Source organism: Crocuta crocuta, unplaced genomic scaffold (assembly GCF_008692635.1).
Source record: "Crocuta crocuta isolate KB4526 unplaced genomic scaffold, BGI_CrCroc_1.0 scaffold113, whole genome shotgun sequence".
Taxonomy (NCBI): domain Eukaryota; kingdom Metazoa; phylum Chordata; class Mammalia; order Carnivora; family Hyaenidae; genus Crocuta; species Crocuta crocuta.
In genome coordinates, this window is record NW_027530368.1 from 1,460,518 (window position 1) to 1,484,686 (window position 24,169).

The window sequence follows — 24,169 nt, forward strand, 5'->3', positions numbered from 1 at the left end:
ACAAAGACTGGGGGGACTTCTGCCCACTCCTGTCCCTTCCTGAATCCCCTCATATGTTCTTGTTTTCAGTGCTGAGCCCCCTCCTCACATATACGTGCAGTCCTCTCCTTTCCCTCCTTAGGTCAGGGCCCATTTTTGCACAGCTGAGGCCACATAATGGGTTAAACGAACCACAAAGACCTATCTCCTCTAAGTCTAGAGGAGCCCTGAAAACCTGAAAGAGGCCTCAACATTTCCTTCTGTCCCTACTCCTTCCCCAGGGTCCTCTGCATGCCATGTCAAGATTCCGTGTGTGAATCAGACCCCCACACCCTTGTTGGCTTAGACGGGAGAAGCAGCAACTATCTAATTTGATAAATAACAATTTCTTCACTTTACTGCATTTATAGTCACCAAAACAAAACAATAAAAGTCATATGCTAATTGAAGACTACAGGTGACATTTCATACACCTGAAATTATAAATCATGGATATGGTACAATCAATGGCTCCCCTTAAACGTCGGAATCTCCTCCTCTGAGGCTCCAGTGAGATGAGTGTCATTGCTTTCTTTTTTCCGAGGTGTCCCCTGCAAATGTTCAGAGTCTCTTTGATATCATATTGAGGTTGATGCCCTTCCTGAGGAAGGCTGGGGGGATCTCTTATTTGGATTTAGTTGAATCTCCCCCTTGCCCAACACACCAAGATCTTCCAAGCCTTGGTTCCAGCCCCTAGCATGTAGGAGAGCCAGCAGTGCCCTGGCCAGGCTCTGCCAGTCCTCTGACACAGGTCCTCACTTGGCCAGGACCAGGGCCAAGGCCAAGGTTTCTTTTCCTTGGGTTTCCTTCTTTTTGTGCTTTTGGCCTGCTCTGCCATTGCTTTACTCCCCTCTTTTACTGATTCCCCATTCTTTCTTATTCTAACTATTCTTACTACAGTGACTCAAACATTCTTTGATGTTTGTTTATTTTTGAGAGAGAGAGACATAGAGTGAGCAGGGGAGTGGCAGAGAGCAAGGGAAACAACAGAATCCAAAGCAGGCTCCAGGCTCTGAGCTGTCAGCACAGAGCCCGATGCGAGGCTGGAACTCACAAACCATGAGATCATGACCTGAGCCAAAGTCAGACACTTAACCTACTAAACCATCCAGGTGCCCCAACAACATTCTTTATAACTCTTACACTTGCAGTTTTTAAAAAGGTATGAAGAAGTAACTCTCCATATCACAAAACTTCCTCTAAGGGACACTCATGGTTAAGAAGGTGATTTGATCATAAGTTTCAGAAACCTACTTGAGCTAGCTTGGGCAGTGTGTGTGTGTGTGTGTGTGTATGTGTGTGTGTGTGCGTGCACGCATGCACACAGGTGTTATTACAAGACCAGTGCTTTTCATGGTCCCAAAGCAGAATAAACAGCTGGGTTCAGTGAGTAGACACAGACCCTGCCCCTGCCTCTCCTGTGGGTCTGCTCCATTCTCCTCTCTCTGTAGCCTTTTCCTGCTTCTCTATGCCCTTGTCTTCCAGTTTACATGATTTCTCTTCCAGAGACCGTCAGGAAAGACCCCAGCTATCTTAGAGACCCAATTCAAAATTTCCAGGCTCAGATGTCCAATGAACTGTTTGTGGTCTGATTAACTATAGCCATGGGGCACAGGTCATACATTTTACAAACACAGCTGCCAGAGGATCATCCTTTTGGGGAGGAGTATGGGCTGGGCTGACATACCTAACACTACCACGATGAGGAATCCCTATAATCACTAAAGGGGGTATATTTTCTTCCTCTTCTTTTCTCAGAGAGCACATTTAGAGTTTTGGGACAGCTTCTTAGAAAAAGAATTTTGCTGTTCATAAAATTAGGACTTGGGGCTTTTATACTACCTCTCAAGACCCACCTCACCCAATTGTAAGAATGACATTAAATGTTTTATTTTATTTTTATATTATTTTTGAGAGACAGAGGGAGACAGAGTACAAGTAGGGGAGGGGCAGAGAGAGAGGGAGACCCAGAACTTTAAGCACACTCCAAGCTGTCAGCACAAAGCAGGGTTCAAACTCACAAACTATGAGATCATGACCTGAGCTGAAGTCGGCCACCCAACTGCTTGAGCCACCCAGGCACCCCACAAGAATGACTAGAATGCTAGGTCAGTCTCCCACTCCCCAATATTCAGTGTCCTTGAGCTACACAAAATCCCCACCCAGCTCAACCTCCAACAGCATTTCCTTGTCCTTGGCTCCTTTCTTGCCAAGCCTAATCCCGGCTGTTACGCTCATGAGTGCTAATCAGTGAATTCATTCACCCGGCAAATATTTATTGAGTGCCCATGCTGTGTGAGCCCTGTGCTGGGGGCCAGCAGCTTGATGTGAGCAAGGTAGACTCTGACCTCTCAAAGTTGGCCATCTAGAGATGGAGCCATGTGGAACTCAAGACAGAGGGAGAGAACCTCTGAAAGGGCTCACCCAAGGCCCCAGCCCCAGGACCAGGTCCTCATCCTGACTTCCTGACTGTCCTAATTGCCTTCTGAGTTTTTACTAGGAGTTGAAGACTGGCTTGTTTGTAGTCTGCTAGATCATTTTGTGCTTTGCTCATCCAATGACTGGACGGTCCCCACCCAGTAAAAGCACAGTTCTGCGTGCTTCTTTTAGTGTGCTTCCTGAAGCTTGTTCCTGCAGGGTTATGTTTCTCCCAGCAACTGCTGGGGCCATCCTACAGGTGGGCCGTCGCTATGTGACTCTCACTGTGTGCTATCAGCCACAGGAGCTATTACCTGTGGCATTTCTCATTATGTGGATTAACTTCTGATGTGCTGCACGCATGTGGGGCCTGCAGTGCATTAGAGCCACCCTGATCCAGGAGCCCAGCGTGTGGTTTGCTAAATCTTCTGTGGGCAGGAGGGAGGGACAGGGAGAGTGGAAGGGCCTCAGGGTGGCGGGTAGGGAGGCAGCATGGGAGCAGCATGAGAATTTAGAGGCTGAAATGGATTGAGCCCTTGGAATGTTTAAACGGCCAGGCTGATGACTGGGAACCAGGGAGAAACGTGTCAGATCTACAATGATAGCAGTATCATTTATTGGGTGACTGGTGTATACCAAGCACTGTGCCACTGTGCCAACGGCATCACATACATTATCTTCCTGAATGGCTATCACAATCTAGTGAGGTAGGTTTGATTATTCCCACTTTATAGATGGGGAAACTAAGGCTCAGAGAGCTTAAATGCTTTGCCAAAATCCTACTGGTAGTAATTAGCAGAGTCTGGCGTTAAACCCAGGTCTGGGTTCTTAAAACACCACATGGATAAAGAGAATCTTCTGGCACCCTTGGCGATCTCTCTTTGGTTGTTTCGGGTTCATCCACAGCCCCTGACCCAGTGTGGCATGAAGTAGCTGCCCAGTAGCGCTCAAGGGGAGATGGGCCAACTCAGCCACAGGGCCATGTGAGCTGTAGAGCCTGGGACCCTGGGGACGGGCCCATCTACTCACTGTCCTGTCCCTCTGAGAAGCCCAGCATGGCAGAAACTTTTGGATGGTGGTGTTTGCTTGGAGCTCAGCACCCAAACAGACACCTCTGACCTTCTGCTGCTGTTTCCTCAGCTTTAAAGTGGGTACCCTCGAGCCTCGAGCCTCAGGTATGAAAATGTGAGTGGGACTAGCCCCGGGCCAGTGGGCAGTGTGGGGTGGAAGATGTCAGTGGACTTTGCTCTCCTCCAGGCTCCCCTAACTTGCGGCCTGATGGGGCCTTTCTGTGGTGCAAACTGGGTCTCCAGTTTCTCTTCTGTGAAGTGAAGGGCTTGGATTTCACAACAGCTAAGCTCCCTCCTAGCCCTGAGACTTAGAGAATCCAGGGCTCAGCACCCCTTGGAGCAGCAGCCGCCCAGTGACCTCTAATCAACCTTGGCACATTCTAAGTACTCAGTAAGAACTTGTTGAACCAAACCCAGGAGATTAGGAGTTTCTCAGTAGAGCAAAATAATTCCCTAGTGGGGTTCACCACACAGCCTCAAGTGACCAGTTCCCACTGTCCATGGGCTTCAGGAAACATCCACTGAGTGATGGTATTTGATACTTTGTCCTAAAAGTAGATAAAGAGAGGATCAGGAGTCTGGGTGTACAGTTGGGGACAGAGGGGTGGCTGGGTGGCTCGATTAGTTAAGCATCTGACTCTTTATTTTGACTCAGGTCATGATCCCATAGTTCTTGGGATGGAGCCCTGCATCGGGCTTTGCACTGACATCTCTGCTTGGGATTCTTTCTTTTTGTCTGCTCCTCCCCTTCTCACATGAGCTTTCTCTCTCTCTCTCTCTCTCATTCTCTCTCTTTGAAAAATAAATAAATAAACTTTAAAAAATAGTAAAAAAAAAAATGTTGGGGACAGAGAAAAACCAGCTGCATGGAACATTACTGACCAAGCGTGGTTGGTTTGAAACCCGAGACCCCACAGCAACCCTCCCTAACCATCCCACCTCCCGGGGGGCTGTGTGGCTGAGAGAACTCTGCCTTGGCAGTCACTCTCCAGCCGCTCACCTGCAGCCAAGGCTCTTAAGGAGGCCCCGGGGAGTCTCAGGGCAAATCCTACCTTCGCCTTTATAAAGGGGCCTGAGGAGAGGTGCCGGGGCTCTTCTGGAGCCCTCATGGGGGAGTGGGGGACAGGGGCTGTTCCGTCAGTGCTCTCACAGACCCGCAGCTGCACCGCCCTGCCCCTACTGCTGTGAAGACCCGGCTGCTTGCCCCAGCCTCTGCGCCGCTGAGCCCTTCTCTCTCCAGTGCACTTAAGGACCCCTGCCCCCCACACTGCTCTCACATTCTCTCTCTCTCTCTCTCTCTCTCTCTCTCACACACACACACACACACACACACACACGCACAACTTCTTTCATACAGTATCTTTCATTCACCCTCAATATAGTCTTTCTTACAGTCTTTCTTGTGCTACATCTCTTTTCTCTCCCACATATAACTTTCTCTATCACCCCAGTCTTTTATGCATTCCTTCCCTCTCTCTGTTTCTCTATCTCTGTTTCTCTCCCTCTTCTGTCTCCACACCTCCCCTGGTGCATAACTGGAAACAAAGTGAGTTTGTTGTGACCGGTGGGGAAGAGAACGTTTGGAGGCAGTGGCCAGGGCGGCAGCAGCAGAGACAGGCTGGGGCCAGAAGCAGTGCCGGCAGCCGGAGACCTCAGCGCTCAGCTATTCCTGGGAGCAGGTAATGCCCAAGACAGGGCTGGTTCAGGCATCCTGCTCTCTGCCCTGTCTAATCTCTCCATTGATTGTTCCATTTATTTGTCTTGTTATTTGGCCTTGAAGGGAAAGGGGATTCCAAATTTAGGGAACAGTAGGCACAAGGATCCGAGGAGTGTGAGGTGTGTGGTCTGCTGTGGCTAGGTCCAGGGTATCTGGGATTGGGGGGTGGCTGGGGTCTGGGGTCAGGGTAACTGGGTTCCAGGGCATCTAGCTGAGAAACCTGATAGAACTTAAAAAGACAGGTAAGGTCTAGATCGCAAGGGAAGTTTTGGGCCAGGTCAGTGACCCTAAGCTCTAGGTAATACTCAGCCATTGAAGGCTTTTCACTTGGAGAGTAACCTGATCAAATTTACATTTTAAAAGTTGTTCTTGAGCTCCGCTTGCTTCCATCCTCTCAGAATCAAATAGTCATAGCCTTCTCCCAATGTAAAGAAAAAATAAGGTTATTTGTTCAATTGTTAGTTTTTCTTCTATAAAATTTTAAGCTTTGTCTGCTAGCAAGGGTCAGCAATCCATAACCCAATGAAAAGATGATGTTTAAAGTAATAAAATACTTTATTTTATTCAGAAATAAAATTCATTTAAATAAATAAGGCAGATTGAGCTATATACAGATAAATTGATAATTTCTGCTAACAAAATTATTTCTAACTCAAATGCAAAATATTTTATGGTGCTGCTCAAAGAGCACCATGACTCCCAGGGGTGTGTCACATGAACATGTTTGACATGTTTTAGGCAAACTTGTCTGCCACATAGGGAATAGGGGTGGATCAGGCAACCAGAGGCAGCAGTGACAGCGGGAGGCTCTTGCAGCGATAGCAACAGGAAATAAAGAGAACCTGAGCCAAGATGGTGGCAATGAGGAGCAAAAAAGGGAGAGCAAGGGAAAAATATTTAGGAAGCAAGGGAGAGAAGTTAGTGTCTGATTGGACATGAACGATAAGACAGAAAGAGGCTTCAGGAGTGAGTCTGATATTTCTTATCTGAATGGCTGGATGGTTAGGTGCTATCATTCAAAACAGAGAATGGCAGGAATAAGGGGCTGTTTTGAATCTATTGAGATTGATTTGAGGTGCAGAATTCCCAGGTGGAATAATCCAGTTGACAGTTGGAAATGCTCAATACAGGCAGGGCCCAGAGACATGGATGACCTCATCTACAGGGTGACATCATAAAGAACACAGGATGGCCCAAGAAAAGTACAGAAAGAGGAGAGAAGGTCAAGGAGAAATCTTGGGGAAGATGAAGATTTAAGTGAGACAGGCAAGAGGGGCCAGGGAAAGATACTGAGGATTCCTTGAAGAGATAGGAAAAAATATCAAGAAAGTGTTGTGTTTTGAGAGCTAAGAGTAGCATTTCAGTTCAGAGGGAGCAGTCAGCCCCACTGATGCCCCAGAGAAATAAGACAGACCTGTTGGTTTGATTGGTTTTTTAACTTACTGGTTTGAGAATAAGATAACAAGAGCAATCTGAGGGCAGAGTTGTAAACTCAGGTGCATAGCATAAATGAGATTAGCAGGGAAGATTAGGGAGCAGTGGGGACTGTGGCAAACTAAAATACATATGCCCATAACATTGTGTGTCAACAATACTTAAATAAAAGAACTTTTAAAAATGTGTATGCCCACCTAAAGAAGGCAGCCATCACTCAGCTCTAGTTGATTATTGCCAAGCAGTAATGTAGGCATAGTCATCAGATCATCTGAATTTTCTTTTTTTTCCCTAGTATTTTAAAAATAATTTATGTATTTTTAAATTTACATCCAAGTTAGTTAGCATATAGTGCAACAATGATATCAGGAGTAGATTCCTTAATACCTCTTACCCATTTAACCCATCCCCCCCTCCTACAACCCCTCCAGCAACCCTGTTTGTTCTCTGTATTACACAAAAAATCTTATGTTTTGTCCCCCTCCCTGTTTTTATATTATTTTTGCTTCCCTTCCCTTATGTTCATCTGTTTTGTATCTTAAAGTCCTCATAGGAGTGAAGTCGTATGATATTTGTTTTTCTCTAATTTCACTTAGCACAATAACCTCTAGTTCCATCCCCATAGTTGCGAATGGGAAGATTTCATTCTTTTTGACTGCCGAGCAGTACCCCAATGTGTGTGTGTGTGTGTGTGTGTGTGTGTGTGTGTGTGTGTGTCTATACACACACCACATCTTCTTTATCCATTTGTCTATCAATGGATATTTGAGCTCTGTCCATATTTTGGCTATTGTTGATAGTGCTGCTATAAACATTGGGGTGCTTTGAAACAGCATACCTGTATCCCTTGGATAAGTCCCTAGTGGGAGCATCTGAATTTTCAAGAAAAGTCAGAAATGTGGATTGTTATGTGAAATCTCACAATTCCTTATGTTAGTAACAATTTCAAAAATGTTTATACTCCACGAGGGCTGAACTAAACATGCCTTTGAGCTGCCAGTTTGAAGTCTCTGCCTTAGTCAGTGTCCTTGAGAGTAGTGGTACTGAAAGAGTTGCAGCAGGTTGGAAAGTAACTGGGTAAGGAGGAAGTGGAGACAGCAAGTGTTGACCATTCCTTCAAGAAGTTGGGGGGAAAGGAGAGCAGGAGAGCTTGGAAGGCAGGCAGGGTCATGGAAGAGTGTTCTAGGGTAAGAAGAACTGTTTATAGGCTAGGAGAAAAAGAGTGGAGAGATGAAGTTGAAGACCAAAGTAAGGAAAGGTTGGTTGATAAAATAATGATCCAGCATAAGGGAATGAGTGGGGCCAGAGATTAAACTGGAAGGACTCCTTTGTTCAAAACTGGACTACAAAGTGACAAGGGTACAGGAGAACTAGAAGGGAGAAGGTGATGGATCTTACATATAGAGACCGTTGTTTCCTTGGTGAAGTGGGTAGGAGATGGATCAGAGGCTTGAAGAGAGGAGCAAAGGTTAGGAATGGCATCAAGGGACATGGAACACAGTGCTGACAAGAATGGGTGGGAGGTGGCTACACTTCTGAGACCTGCTGAGGTTGGAAATCTTTCATTTTCACCATTGGGTGGGGCTCATGAGCCTGGGTGCTGGGGCTGGTAGTAAAGGGGATCAGTACCTGCTACATTCTAGGCCCCATGTCATGTGTCTTATTCTCCTTACCTGAATCTCCTTGTTCCTGCCAACAACCCTGCTCACTCAGACTGAATTCACTTATGAGCAAGTGGCAACTCTGAGATATATACCCGTGTCTAGCTGGGTCACAAGCCCACTGTGCACCTTGTCTCCACCATCCCATAGTACCACACTGCCTCTCCCTGTGCCTCCAGGACATTCCTGCAGAGAGGAAGACAGGGCCAATGAATTCTTGTTTGGGTGTTGGCTGCCTGGTTTTACTGGGAAGTCAAGGAGTAAGAGTGGGGAGTATGATGAAAAAGTAGTTGAAATTATTGACCATTGGGAAAGCATGGAGAAATAAGTGAGGGCCAGTGAGGATGATAAATTGAGGGGACAGAAGGGCTTGGAGGAGGGGAAAGACTTGATGAAGCCCAAGGGACCATTAATGAGAGACTGAACCAGGGCAGGCGCAAAGGGATTGGTGAGGAGGGACATATTTTTGAAAACTTTCCTTATGAGGGTGAAGATAAGAGAAAGTGGTAAGTAAGGTGAAGGTGACTCCAGGGTGTCTAGCCCATACAGTTGGTGGACAGTTATGCCCTTAACCAAAACATTGCACATCATCATCTCTTGCTCACCATGCTCTAGACACAATGGCTAGCCCATTCTCACTTCAGGGTCTTTGAAACACCCAGAGCACTCTTTTTCCAGAGATGCAGAAGAAGCTTATTCTTATCTTCCAAGTCACAACTCAAACACATGCTCCTCAGAGAGGTCTTAATTAACCAATCTATCTAATGTATTTCTCTCCTTTTTTTCCCCAAATGTTTATCACTACCTGAAATGATCATTTATGCATTTGTTTACTTATTATTTCTGCAACTAGAGCAGACATTCAAGAGAACAAGGATGTATGAGCCTTCTTCACAGTTTTGTTTTGAAACAAAGCCTGGCACATAGACTTCCATGAAATATTGAGAGAAAGGAAAGAAGGAAGGGAGGCAGGAAGGGGAAGCATGTTTGGGGAAGGGTACATGCTCAGTGTTAGAATCCTGACTTTTGAGGTGCCTGAGAGACATCTAGGAGGTGACATCTAGTTGGCAGTTGGAAAGCAGACCAGGAGCTCAGGAATACGTTGTCACTTTGCCCATGAAGAAGGTGGGCCCACGTGGCACATGGGTACAAGAACATCCTTTTGCAGAGCTGACTGCCCCTTCAAGGCCAACACTGGTAGTTAACTGGTCTGGAGCCCAGTGGGAAAAGGAGTCCTTCTGTGTTTGTTATGCTGAAGTCAGGTCAGAGTTTTTCTCACTTCTCACTTTTCTGTTTCCTATCCTTGCTTCTTCCTAGCTTTGGCCATTTTCTATCCCTCTTTGTTGTCAGCTACAAGACCCTGGAGACTGAATGCAGACTAAATCCTTCATTCCATTTATCTCAAAGAATATCTCACCCACATCCAACCACAGAGGCCTGAGTCTAGCTTTGCCCAGAAGCTGGGCTTAGTTTTACTAAATTAGGAAATACTTTTCTCTCGAACCTGACTCCTGCTCCATTTCAATTGGCCCTGCAGCCCTCTGCCTCTCCCAGGCCACTCAGCAGACCCTGCTGCCCTCTTTCTGTAGGGTCTCCAGCTGCTGAGCAGCTCCAGGACATCCTGGGGGAGGAAGATGAGGCTCCCAACCCTACCCTCTTCACAGAGATGGACACTCTGCAGCATGATGGAGACCAGATGGAGTGGAAGGAGTCAGCCAGGTAAGGTGGAGTCCCAAGGGAAGGGGGGAAGGGGATTCCTCCTACAGTCTGCGTGGGGTCCAGGCTGAGCTGACCCTCCTGGTGGGAAGGACACTTGGCCAGTGGCATCTTGCACCTTAAGTCTGCTGGGGCACTTTCTGGCCCCTAAAGACTTCCCCTTCTGCCTTCCAGAACTGGGCTGGACACTAAGGGGCAACAACTTCTTTGTCTTTATTCTCAAAGAAGTTAAAATCAAAGTGGAAAAATAGAACAGACATCCACGAGACCATGAGAGAATAATACAAGACATATATTCTTTCTTGTCAAATGGTTCAAACTAAATGCTATAGGAGAAGGGAAAGCACCAAGGGGGCTGGGGTAGGCAGGGAGGGCTTCATGGAGGAAGGAAAGTGTATGCCATAAAAAAATCCAGGTGGAGTGGTCCAGCGGGCTTCTGAAAAAAAGAGACTGCAGAATTTGGGGTGGGACACAGTGGAGCTCTGGAGGCACATGCCAGAGGCAGAGGAGCTATGTATATAGGTCAGTAGAAGGAAGAGAAGAGTCAGAAGGCTGGAAGGGAACCACGTGGTGAAGTCATGCAGCCAAAGAGGATTGGAGTAAGGAGTAGTGCTGGCCATACCCAGTGCTTGGGACAGAGTGCTCTGGTCAGCAACACCAAATGATGACAAGAGTCCAGAAAAAAAAAAAAAAAAAAAAACAGCAAGAAGAGCCAATGAGAGAGAAGGGACCCTGGGAAGGAAGCTGAGAAAGTCCAGAAGATGAACCATACCAATGTTTCTCAACCTTTTTTTTTTTTTTGTATTAATGTGCCTCTCACCCCTAAGAAATTTTAATTTCAGTTAAATTTATTAAATTAGGATTTGATTTAACTTATTTCTAATGAGAGAAATTGAATACTAAGGAACATGATTCTGTGAGGTTGGCTTGAACTTTGGAGTGTATACCTAAAATTTTTTGCTCTCCCAAGACCCCTTTGGGGCTGATATTGCCCCGGTTGAGAATGCATGGACTAACTGCCACCTGTGTCCAGGACTTTTTCTCCCTGGGAGCCACCAGGACACTCAGATCCTGGAAGCTGCTCCAGCCATGGCCTAGGATCTTCCCTCACCCACCAACCTCACTCACCTGGGAAGTTAGTTGCTCTGTAGAGCGAAGAAGAGGAAATTTGGACATTGCCAAGCCTCCCCCTTCTAATCTCTCCTGGAACAAAAGGCCACTGGGTGGACTAACAAATCCTTGCAGGCCCCAGGGAAGAAATGAATTCCTAGCCTCATCCAATCCTGGTCTAGAAGCCCCTGAACCTGTGCTTATCAACCATTCAGTGAGCTCTTCTGTATGCTAAATAATTTATGGGCTCATTTCCCTTAAGCTGCACAATAGCCCTAAGGAGGTGGGAACTATTATTATCCCCATTTTATAGATGAGGATATGGAGGTTTAGAAGGGCAAATAGCTTATAAGGGTGAGATTATGCAGGTAGCTGAGTCTAGTTCTAGCCCAAGCCTGTCTGACCCTAACTTGAGGGCTTATGCACTTTGTAATGCTTTCCCCATTTTTTAAAGCTACCTCCCTGCCTTTTCCTCCAACTTCCAGGGACTCTGTTTGGATTTCCGTGGGAATACATAAGTCTGGAGGCAATTCCACTGGGATGAGAAATAAATGGAGAATGCTACAGAGACCAAAGCATCTATTCAGGGCTGAGAAGAGAGGATAAGACATTTCGAGTGACCAGGGCGCAGTCTGGGCTACTGTGGCTTAATGCCTCTGAGGAGCTAGTGCTTCCTCTCCCTTTCTTGGCCAAGGTGGGCAAACAGAAAGAAGGAACATTGAGAAGGGTCTTCTCAGAGACCCAGTAAGGAGAGAGTGCCTTCTTTCCACAGGCAAGGTCTGCATCCAGGACCCCGGACCCCTGCCAACAACTGCCAGGACCAGACCTTCCATGAGGGTCTATCACACATATGCACAGAGCCTTTGCTAAGAAGTTCTCAGGGCCCTCAGAGACCTGATTCTCTGTCACCATAGACAATATAGTGCATCTAGTCTCTCTGAGAATGAATCCATAGAACTTACTACACTATAGACTCTATAATGAAACTGATAAACTGTAGGTGATGATGTTTCTAGAAGGAGGCTCCTCCTGAAATATAAAGGGGTCTGATTTGACAGTTGCCATCTGTAAGCTGGTGGGTTTCCTCTCAAGGTAGGCTTTCTGAGGATAGCATTTGAGGAGATCCTGGAAGGGTCCTGAGTGGACCTCAAACCAATAATGAGAGGACAGTCATGGCTAAAGGAAGTCCAAATGGCTGAACCAAATTCTAGGCAGATGTGAAAGAGAAGTAGCTTGGGGGTCAACTTGGAGGCAGGAAAAAGTGGGCGAGGATGAGCTCAGGCTTCCCTACCGCCCCCTTCTCTACCTGGTCTCCTTTAATGTTTTCTCCAGCTAACCCCATCAGGTTTCCAGCTCACTGTTGGAGGTATGACCAGCAAGCCTGTAGAAGGTCAAGGGAAAGGCTTGACCAGTGGCCAACAAGTTCACCTTGGCCTGGACAGTTGTGCTGGAGACACCTCCAGGCAAACTGCAACAGTAGAGGTGCTTGGGGCCAGGCCACACCCCCACAAAAGAATGGGAAGCATTTCCCTCAGCTGACAGGCTGTGAGATCTACTCTGGGAAGCCAGAGGTCTTAGAAGTTTCCAGAATCCAAGAATCTGCAAATCCTAGTGGGTTCTGGGGCTCCTTGGGGTAACAGGAGAAAATGATGGTGTTTGAGGGGTTGACAACCCCTCACACAGACACTCAGGCCCTGGGAGGGTTGCAGGCCTATACCCACATCAAAGAGAATGGAGGAGGGGACTCTTTAATAAAAGTACTTAATTTGCTGCAGGAGTGTTTGCTTTATTGAGTTAGGAGATTAACAGAGTAAAAATCTCAAATCCGCAAGGAATTTTCCCTGGTGGTGCTTTGTCAGGGGTTATTAGTTTGGGGGATGTTTTGAGCCCTTGGAGAAGGTGTCACCCCTGGATGGATTTAAATGGCTTTTTGAGCTCCACTGAAGCTTTGCTCCTGTGCACATGATGGGAACTGGTGTGTGCAGGCGGCATTTCTGATGTGATCAATGCTGGTAGGTCAGGCTGTTAATAAGATAGATTTTTTACTAACTCAGTCTCTTTAGCCTTCCCAGGAGGAAAATGCAGCTGGCTGTTTGCTGATATTGACCTTGCCTGAAGGGAGGGCTGGGTCAGGTGGGTGGGAGCACACAACCCCCTCACTTCTAGCAAACAATTTACCCAGAATTCCATCCTCTGACAGGAGTCTGCCTGGCTGTAAGGACAGAAAGAGAAGGAGAATGACCTAGGCTGGAACCCATCCAAGAATGGAGAGCCCTCTGGGGTTACTCAGAAATAGCCAGAGCTTAGAGTCTTCTAAGAGTTCTGAAAGCAAATTCCAAATCCAAGCTGCCTCTGATCTCAACTCAGAGAAGACCAAAAGAGCAAACTTTCCTGAGGTTCTGAAGAGACACAAATGTGTTGAGAACATTCCTGCAATGACCAGGAAAGGGCAGAAGGAAGGGCAAGAAAAGTGGGTCAGCTTAGTGGGTCAGCTTAGTTGGGTCAAACCATATCAGTATATTTTCAAAAGCATCCTATGTGTGGAGATGTTTGCACACTCCACGTGTGATGGAGGGGAAAGCCTGAACTTTGCCTCCACTTTGAAACTGCTCCCACTTAAGATCTTGTAGAATGTCCTCCTAGTATCATTTCCCTGTTTAGTCTGGAGTAGAATGCACCCCCAGACCACTGGTCTCACCACTCACCTGGGATCATGCTTATGGGGCCAGAACTGCCTACTGTATATGGATTAAAGCCGAGTAGGAAGCTGAGAACTCTTAGCACAAAAGTCAGTAAACCTCCTTCATTCATTTAACATATTTACAAAGTGTTTTACTGTCTGTAAACCTGAGCCAAGTGCTGGAGATACAGAAATGAACATGGCAGATGCCATCCCTGCTGACTTGGGCTTTCAGTCTAATGGGGCACAAAAGTGGATAAACAGGCATTTGACGATGGGGTTCTGTGAAAGCACAGTGTAGGGACACCTGGCCCAGACATCAGGGGTTAAGGAAGACATCCAGGAGAAAAATGGTGTTCATACTGAGACTTGAAAGATGGCCCAAAGTTAACCAGGAGAGGTTATGGAAGGGGGAAGGGTAGAGGCCCCTGGAACACAGAGGAAGGGGTAGAAATTCCCTGTGGCTGTGTTACAGAGTATGGGCCAATTGTGGAGGACTTATGCAGGCCATGTTGTTGAGCTTGAACTTGATGCTGAGAGCTTTGGAGGACCACTGAGGGGGAGAGGAGCAGGACTGTGTATTTGAGAGAGGCCACTCTGGCTTCAATGTGGAGAATGTAAGAAGGAAAACGGGGGCAAGACTGGGCCTGTTAGGAGACTGCACTAGGTGAGAGATGAGACCCTGGACTGAGATGTTGGCAGTGGGAACAGAGAGAAGGGGTGGATTTGAGACATTTTTTTTGAGCATAATAACTACATATTATTAATATATAACAGTTACATATTAATATATATTGCTTTTAAATACATTTTTAAGAGCAGTTTTAGATTCACAACAAAATTGAGAAGGTACAGAGTTCCCATATGTGCCCTGCCCCTGAACATGCATAGCCTCCCTTGTGACTGACATCCTCCATGACAGCAGTACATTTGCCACTATTGATGAGCCTACATCACCCAAAGTCCATAGTTTACAATAGGTTCTCTCTTGGTGTTGTACCTCCTATGGGTTTGGACACATGTATAAAGACATGTGTCCAGCATTATAGTATTATACACGGTAGTTTCACTGCCCTAAAAATCTGCTTACTCATCTCTCTCTCCTCCCAAATCCCTGGCAACCACTGATCTTTTTACAGGATTTGAGACCTATCTTAAAAGGTAGAATTGACAGGACTTAATGACAGATGGCATGTTGGGGAGCAGGATAGTCAGGGAGATGCCCAGATTTCCAGCTTAAGCAAGTGGGTGACTTATGGTAGCAATTTAGGAAACACAAGAGGAGTAGCAAGTTTTCATAGTGTTGAGTGATTTGTTTTGTTTTGGTGGAGGTTGTTGATGAATTCTTTCTGGACATGTTCTGTTTGGGGAAACTCCAAGTGAAGACGTCCAGCAGGTCATCATATAGATGTGGAGGTCTGGAGATCAGCAGGGAGGCATGGATTTGTGAGTGATGAGCATCTAGATAGGAATTAAACCCATAGAAAAGGAGAGTTTCCAGGGCAGGACCCGCAGGTCACTCACATTTAAGAGATGGGCAGAGGAAATGGAACCCACAGTGGAGACTGTAGAGTGGCCCGAGAGGTTGGAGGGGAACGCAAGGAGTGCTGTGTACTAGAAACCAGGGGCAGGGAGATGTTCAAGATGGAAGGAGTGGCCAAAAGTGGGGGAAGAACTGAAGGGTATCCAGAGGGTGTAGAGATGAGAGCAGTCTCAGAGGTGGGATGGGGCAGCAGGTGGAGAAGAGAGTCGGAATGACGAGGGTGGGTCCAGTTGAACAGTTCCTGCAAGATGCTTGTCTGTGAAAGGCAGCGGTTAGAGAGGTCTCTCAAGGGAGGCTTTTGTTCTTTGTGAGCATGATAAATCTGAGCACACTGACTGCTGATGGAAAGGAGCCAGGTGAAGGAGAGTGGTTTAAAGATGCAAGAAGAGTCAGAGGGGAGCTGTTGGGTGGAGGCTGCAGGGCCCTGAGCCCACAGCTAGGAAGGCTGCATCCCTTTCGTGTGACAGGCCCCAAGGAGCAGAGGCAGGGTGGCTGCAGTGAGGCTTGGGGGCTCCTAGCAGGAGTGGAGGCAGTTACCAGACCCGTCTCTCATCGGAGGAGTGGGGAGAGCAGAAGAGCTCCTACAGGAGCTGCAGGTTGCCAGGTGGTTCTGAGGCAGGTGAGCAGTGCCTGAGGCCTCCTGTTTTATTGCAATGGAGCCATGTATGGAGATTTGTGGTCAGACGAAAGTTTTTAAGGTTGTTTGACTTTGGATGCTTATTTCCTGGTCTGAATAATCACACTGTTATTATCAAGCTGTTTTCATGTCTAATATCTAACATGGTCCTTCCCCGTCCTTCTTCTAGTCAAACACTGATACCTGACACTTATTCCGGGAAAAAGTGATTGTATATGAATCAAACTTGGATCAAGGCCCAGGTAGAAGTGGGAAAGTTCCCCCAGGCCTCAGAGGCCCTGGTTGCAGCTAGTGCTCTTACCTGCAAGCTGTGTAAACACAGAACAGGCGCTATGCCAGGGTGTCTGTCCCCCAGGGATTTAGTGATCACTTACAGTTACCACAGCTCAAGGTGGGGGCTGAATGAGGCCTAACACACCGAGAGGGGCCACCTTCAAAGGGCCTGCTGTCAGGTGGGGGAAGCACCAGTCTGCACCTGTGCACAGCAGTGACACAAGGCCATCACCTGGTGGACTCAGGGTTGTAAGATAGGATTCGCTGTCCAGTGAGTGGGATAGGAAGGCTAGGTATGTGAGGAGAGAGGGCAGGACTCTTCCCGGGTGTGGCTTGACTGGCTAGCACTTCCTCAGAACCCCTAGAGGCTGGTCAGCAGGAAGGATCACCTCCCCACAACTGGGGATGTCCTCAGGTGGTTCCCACAGTTGCAGTTGTCAAGAAGGGAGAAACCCCACCATCAGACCACCTTGTTTGCTGAGATACCAGTTGATTCATCCACATGTATATTTGTATATAAATATGTATTCATCTAAATATATAATACTTTAACTTTTAAATACCTAAATAGTATTAAATATCTAATAGTATTGGTTTTATACATCAATCCTTGTGGTTTGTTTTGGCTACATTCTTTGTGTAATGTTTTGTTTAACATTAGTCAATATCCTTGGACCTAATCATCTCTGGGCTATATAAAGACAAATTTCCGAGCCTGGTCTGGGGTGGAAACAACTTTTTATATTATTTCAGATATATTTTTTAAAGTAGGCTCCATGCCCAACGTGGGGCTTGAACTCACAACCCTGAGATTAAGAGTCAGATGCTCTACTGACTGAACCATCCAGGTACTCCACTTCATATACACTAATGGTTTCTCACACATCTCTGTGAACATTTTTATTGGCCCATAAGAGAATTAACACTGGTCTTTGGTTTCTGCTGGAAAATTCAAGGTGTTCCTATGGCTCAAAGTTAATTAAGTTAAATGGCTTTGCTGGATGATAGGGAAGAACTCACATTCATGTTACTTTTAAGAAATGAATCTGTTACAGTCACAAAATTTATTACCAACTGGCCCTAGTAGCAAGCAGAAACACTATGTATGCCTTGATACTTTGTAACTGATACATGGATGTCAAGTCTTTAGACAATGGGTGATGGGATAGGAATGAGAGAGTTACAAAATAAAGTCAGTGAGGCCATGTAGATGGAGAATTACCACAGTGTGGGCATGTACTTCTCAACTTTTAAGTGAGTAAACATAACTTCATCTAAGCAATAAAATCATACAAATATAAGTCTTAAATGTTTAGAAGCAACATAACCTTAACATTAAAGTTTACATTCTATAGATTACATTTTTTTTTAATCTTAAATTTTTTTTTAAATGTTTATTTTTGAGAGAAAGAGAGAGAGAGTATGATTGGGGGAGGATCAGAGAGAGAGGGAGACACAGAATCTGAAGTAGCTCCAGGTTCTGAGCTGTCAACACAGTGTGATGTGGAGCTCAAACCCACAAACCTCAAGATCATGACCCGAGCCAAAGTCAGACTCTTAACTGACTGAGCCACACAGGCACCCCTTAATCTTTGAATTAGGGTGTTCTGAGAGGAATTTTTTGTTAAGTTTACTTATTTATTTTGAGAGAGAGAATGTGCACAAGCTGGGGAGGGTCAGAGAGAGAGCGGGAGAGAGAGAATCCCAAGTAGGCTCTGCAGTATCAGCTCAGAGCCTGACACAGGGCTTGATCTCTTCTAAGGGGAGTTTTTGCAAACAAATTAATGAGAACACAATTTAATGGTAATTATATGCAAAATAAGCACAGAAAGAAAGGACCTTCACCCCAATCAAAATGTTTGTCTATATTCTCCAGATTTTACTCTTAGTTGACCACACATAATGGCCTGTTCATTGTCCTCTTAAAGACCTGGGTCTTCCTTATAAAAAGTCCTAGTGTCTGATTCTCAGGCCCCTGAGATTCTAATGTCATTAGTCTGGGGTTCAGCGTCAGATGTTGGAATCTTTAATAAGCTCCCAGATGACACTAATGCAATGGAGATGAAGAGTCATGGATACACTAGCCAGTACAGGGCCAGCGGGGGTTATACTTTGAGTCTCCATCTGAGGATGGAGCTAGAATTCAGGTCTCCTAGTGTTTAGCCCTTTCCAGGGCCTACAAGGAGAACCTCCTTCTTTGTCTCACATCCTGGGGTTGAGTGTTGGAAAGCCTTGGCTGTACCTGGTAGTTTGCCCCATGACGCTTTCCATCACTCTTGGTGTTAACAGCGACCTCTCTAATTGTATCTGTGACCGAGTTCCTAGTCACAGAAAAGCCCTCAGTTCCAGACCCTCTTTGCGTGACAGAGAACTGCTTTCTGTGACATGTGACTCTTTAATGTTCTGTTCAACTCCATCCCAGAAGGGAGAGGGGGCATCTGGTGCCCTGCCCTGCCCTGCCCTGGCCTGGACAAAATCCCTAGAGTTCTTTTCCAGTCTGGAGATTTGCTTTCCACTTGACCTGGTTCTCCAACTCTAATTCCCCACTTTTTGAAGCCAACTGTGGTGTAAAGGTCACTTCGCAATGAATTGTTTGGGATTACACAACCATTTTATCAGGTTTCTGAGCATTTTCAAGCCAGGCTTTGGTCAAAGGCTTTTTAAAAGGCCCATTCCTTTGTCCATTCTGAAAAGTGGTTAAGCATTTTATTAAGGAAAATTTAAACATATATGAAAACAGTACATGGTAGAATGAATCCCACGTATCCATCACCCAGCTTCAGTGGTTACCAGCTAACTCATGGCCAATCTTGTGTCTCTATCCTTTCATTGCTATCTGCCCCCCCCACCCCCTCCCCCACTGGATCGTACTAACAAATCCCATACACCATATCATTCCACTTGCAAATATTTCAGTGTGTTTCTAAAAGATAAGGCCTCTTCCTTTCTTTCCCATTTTTTTTCTAACTGTGGTAAAATATACTTAACATAATGGGTACCATCTTAGATATTTTTTAGGTGTGTAGTTCAGTGATTTTTAAATACATTCACAATGTTGTATAACCATTACCACTATCGATCCTCATGGCCCTTTTAACTTATAAAACTGAAACCAGGTACCCATTGAACAATAAGTCCCCCTATACTCCCCCCATCCAGCTCCTGGAAACCACAATTTTACTTTCTGTCTTCATGATTTTGACTACTCTATATGCCTCATAGGAATGGAATCATACTGTATTTGTCTTTTCATGCCTGGTTTATTTCACTTTGGATAATATCCTCAAGGTTCATCCATGTTGTAAGATGTGCCAGAATTTCCTTCCTTTTTAAGGCTCAGTAATATCCCATGAATATACTGCATTTGGCTTATCCGTTCATCCATTGGTGGACACTTGGGCTGCTTCTACATTTTAGCTATTGTAAATGATGCTGCTGTGACCATGGGTCTTCAACCACAGACCATCTTCAGAACCCTGTTTTCAATTAATTTGGGGATAAAGGCCTCTTTCTATTTAATACAACCATAATACCACTGTCACATTTTTTTAAAAGGACACTAATTTTTTATTTTTACGGAATTATCTAGGCAGTGTCTGTATCTCCCAGATCATCTCATGTTTTTAAAATATAATTGGTCCACATACTGCATTGGGGAGATATGTCTCTGAAGTCATTCTCTATAGGCGTCTCCTTTATTTTTCCCTTGTGATTATTGTCATTGCTAAAGAAACGGCATCATTTGTCCTATATGCTTTCCACATTCTGTATTCTGTTGTGTCTCTGTGATGATGCTTAACCTGTTTTTCTGACCCTGCATTTCCTGTAAATCAGTGGTTGGGTCCAGGTTTTTCTGATTCCTATCTGAGGTGTCTGCTTCTATCTGGAGGCAGCTCCTGCCCCACTGATCTGTATATGTGTGTGTAATGTTACTAGACTATGATGGTCATTGCTTAGATCATTCTCAGTATTTTTAAACATGCTTAAACTCTATGATTGTGTCTTTTCCCCAGTCATTTCCTTATAACTAGAATTCACCCAAAGTGACCAGTGAGGCCTCACTGCCCTCAAGCAGGTAGGAGTAAGCATTTAATGATTGCAAGGGAACACCAGTGAGGAAACCATGGTCCCTGCCCCAAGAAATTTGATGTCTGTTTGGGGAAGCAGGTCTATATCAAAATAGCCAGGAAACACAGCTGACTACAATTAATTGTTTATTTTAGCCTCTGAGCCCCAATAGTCAGGAACTTTACGTAGAATAGTCTATAGCAGAGTTGCCTGAGTCCCACTCAGGTAGTCTGATGTGATAGATCTAGATAGATCTGGAAATCAAGATTTCTAGGATAGATCTAGAAATCAAGATTTTAAAAGCATCTGAGGTATTTTTCTGTGCAACCAAATTTAAGAATCATCATCTTAAGACAGTGGTTCTTTGGGGCGCCTGGGTGGCTTAGTCGGTTAAGCGTCCGACTTTCGCTTAGGTCATCATCTCACGGTTCGTGGGTTCGAGCCCCGCGTCGGGCTCTGTGCTGACTGCCAGCTCAGAGCCTGGAGGCTGTTTCAGAGTCTGTGTCTCCCTCTCTCTCTGACCCTCCCCTGCTCACGCTGTCTCTCTCTCTCTCTCCTAGAAATAAATAAAAATATTTAAAAAAAAAACAGTGGTTCTTTTAAATTTTTTAAAAAATGTTTATTCATTTTTGAGAGAGAGAGAGACAGAATATGATCAGGGGAAGGGCAGAGAGAGAGGGAGACACAGAATCTGAAGCAGGCTCCAGGCTCTGAGCTGTCAGCACAGAGCCTCATGCTGGGCTTGAACTCACAGACTCTGAGGCCATGACCTGAGCTGAAGTTGATACTTAACCAACTGAGCCACCCAGGCACCCCCTAAGACAGTGGTTCTTAAAAGTGATCCTTAGATCACAGCATCAGCATCATCTGGGAACTTGTTAGAAATGTCCAAGTCATTGGCACTCCCTCCCCTCTACCCTAGAGCTATGAAATCAGAAACTCTGGGGTAGGACCCAGTAATCTGTATTTTCCTAAGCCTTCTAGGTGATACTGATGCATGCTTAAGTTTGAGAACCCTGTCCTCAGTGTTTACTATCAGAGAAAGAAGTAAGATGATGGGGAGAGGTTTGAAGGGAAGTGGCTCTCTTTCTGGGCAGTGGAGAATGAAGGGGTCAGATCTGGAAAACAGAGAGGAAAGAGGATATTTCACTGTATAGATCCACAACTCTCAAGAGTGATTTGGAGATTGGCAGTATGGACATGCCTGGGAGTTTGTTAGAAATGCAGAATCTGGGCCGCCTGTGTGGCTCAGTCAGTTGGGCAGCCGACTTCAGCTCAGGTCATGATCTCACGGTTTGTGGGTTCGAGCCCCGTGTCGGGCTGTGTGCTGACAGCTAGCTCAGAGCCTAGAGCCTGTTTCAGATTCTGTGTCTCCCTCTCTCTCTGACCCTCCCCTGCTCACGCTGTCTCTCTCTCTCTCCTAGAAATAAAATTAAAAAATGTTTTTATCTATTTCTGAGAGAGACAGCGTGAGCAGGGGCGGGTCAGAGAGAGAGGGAGTCACAGACTGAAACAAGCTCCAGGCTCTGAACTGGCAGTCAGCACAGAGCCCGACGCGGGCCTCGAACCCACGAACTGCGAGATGATGACCTAAGCGAAAATCGGACGCTTAACCGACTAAGCCATCCAGGCGCCCCTAAAAACATTTTTTAAAAATAACTGGAAAAAAAAAGAAATGCAGAATCTGAGACCCCACCCCAAACCTGCTGAATCAGAATCTGTATTTTAACAATATCTCCACATGATTTGTATGTTCATAAGTCTGAGTGAGACACACTGGTATAGAGTATGTACTCCAGTTATAAAATCAGAGAAACCGAAGCAAAAAATGGCCATGCTAAGAAGGAGACTCCAGACAGTTCTACTCTTTCAGCTGGTGTTCTCAAAGCTGTTCTAAGGGAGAGGGAGAAAGAATGTATTCCGTTAAAGAGAGTGGGACCCATGTGAACAGAGCTGCTTGTCTTCACTGTGACCCTGGATAAGTCCGACTATCCCTGAGTGACACAGTTCTATATGATTGCAGAGCAAGGGCTCCTCAACCCTCAGGGCATAGTAAAAAAAAAAAAACTGGGAGCTTTTATGGCCAGGCCACTCTCCCGAAGGGGTAACCATCCAGGCATGGTTTTTTTGTTTTTTTGTTTTTTTTTTTTTTGTTTGTTTTTTTAAATCTCCCCAGGCAATTCTAATAGGTACCCAACATTGAAAACCATTGCTGCAGATCTCGGGTCCTCCATGTTTCCATGTTCCACTCCAGGTAAAAGTGAGCTCAATGTCTAGCAGTTGCCATCAAAAATGCAAAATTAAGTTTCAGGGCAAGGCTCACTGTTTCAACATCTGGATTCTCAAAACAGTTGCAAGGAAGACTGGAGAGGTATTCTTAGTAATGTTTTTGAGTATCCCTTGAATTTTTTGAAATCAAATTCTCAAGGGATGCTTTAGTAGTAAGAGACTAGATCTGATGTTGCCCTGAACCTGGAAACATGTAACTTTGCTTTTCTGCAGACTGTGTTCAGGTAGGTTGATACCCTTGTCTGTCTATAGAGCTAATTTTTATACGGACCTAACAGTACAAATAATTGAGAGGTGGAGAGAACCGATTGTCTTTGCTGTCCAGAGTTATCACAGAGGATGTTTCAAAGAGGAGATGTTCTCTCACTCCCTCCTTCCAGGTGGAGTTGCATTTGGGTAGGCAGAAAAATGAAGAATGGGTGTCATGGTAGAGAGTTGCCTGAGAATGTCCATCCAGGATGTTTATGAGAGTGTTGAGAGCAATTAACCCAAGTGGCTCTATGCACTGCAGTACACCACACCTTTGGGTGAACAGGGCAAGGCTATGGAGTAGCAAAGGCTCTTCAGTGGAAAGGTGACAGTATAATTTATCTTGTGTATTTTTAGAGAAAAAAACAGGGCAACATAATTGCTTGAATGGGAGAAGGACTCTCAGGGAGAAGGTAAGGATCTTTTCAATCAGAACATTTGGACTTATCCTTTGATCTCTTCCATGCAAACCCTTATATTAATACTATTCTTAGAAGAACTTGGATCTACCATAATTTACATGATGTTTCTGCAAACAGGTTTTCCCATTAAAAAAAAAGTCAGCTACACTTTGGTAAATCTCTGAGGCAAGCCTGTGTGTGGTCTCTGCTCCAGACCCCACGTTGCAGGACTTCCCCTCCCAAGCCTCTTTTAATCCAACCTCCCCATCCTGTGTCTGTTTAAGCTCCCTCAGCCCCTGGCAGCCACCACTCTGCTTCCTGTCTCTGTGAATTTAACTACCCTGGGTCTCCATGGAAGTGGAATCATATAGTGTTCATCTTTGGGCCTGGCTTATGTCACCTAGTATAAAGTTTTCAAGGTTCATCCATGTTGTAGCATGTGTCAAAGTTTCCTTTCTTTTTAAGAGTCAATAATATTCCATCATAGATTTAATTTTATGTTTAGATTTTAATCCATGTAGAATCTAATATTATGTTCGCTGAGAAGTAGGTAAGAGGTTATGTTTTTAATTTCTAAGTTGGTCATCTTTTAAACAACTATAAAAACCCACATTCTTATGGGGTTTAAACAACTATAAAAACCCACATTCTCATGAGGGGGCCCAAATCTGCTCCTGGACTGTTGTTCATTGAGCCTTTCATCTATATCTGGACTGGAAATGCACTGTTTTAAGTATTCCAGCTTTTAGGCAAGTTTGTTTATCTGCTAAAAGCACATCCATTCCCATTCTTCTTATTTAACCTTTCTTCAACCATTTCCTGACAAACTTCAGAATTAGTCATGGCCCAAAAATACTCTTTTAGGATTTTGATTGGAATAGCTTG

The 24,169-nt window shown here is 45.3% G+C and overlaps 1 protein-coding gene across 1 annotated transcript in view; it reads left to right on the plus strand.

Moving 5' to 3' along the window:
• Positions 1–24,169, plus strand: part of SLC4A5 (solute carrier family 4 member 5) — a 107,258-nt gene that overhangs the window by 37,068 nt on the left and 46,021 nt on the right. The window contains 1 exon segment of the mRNA XM_077766262.1: positions 9,908–10,037. Coding sequence (XP_077622388.1) covers positions 9,908–10,037 — 130 coding nt within the window.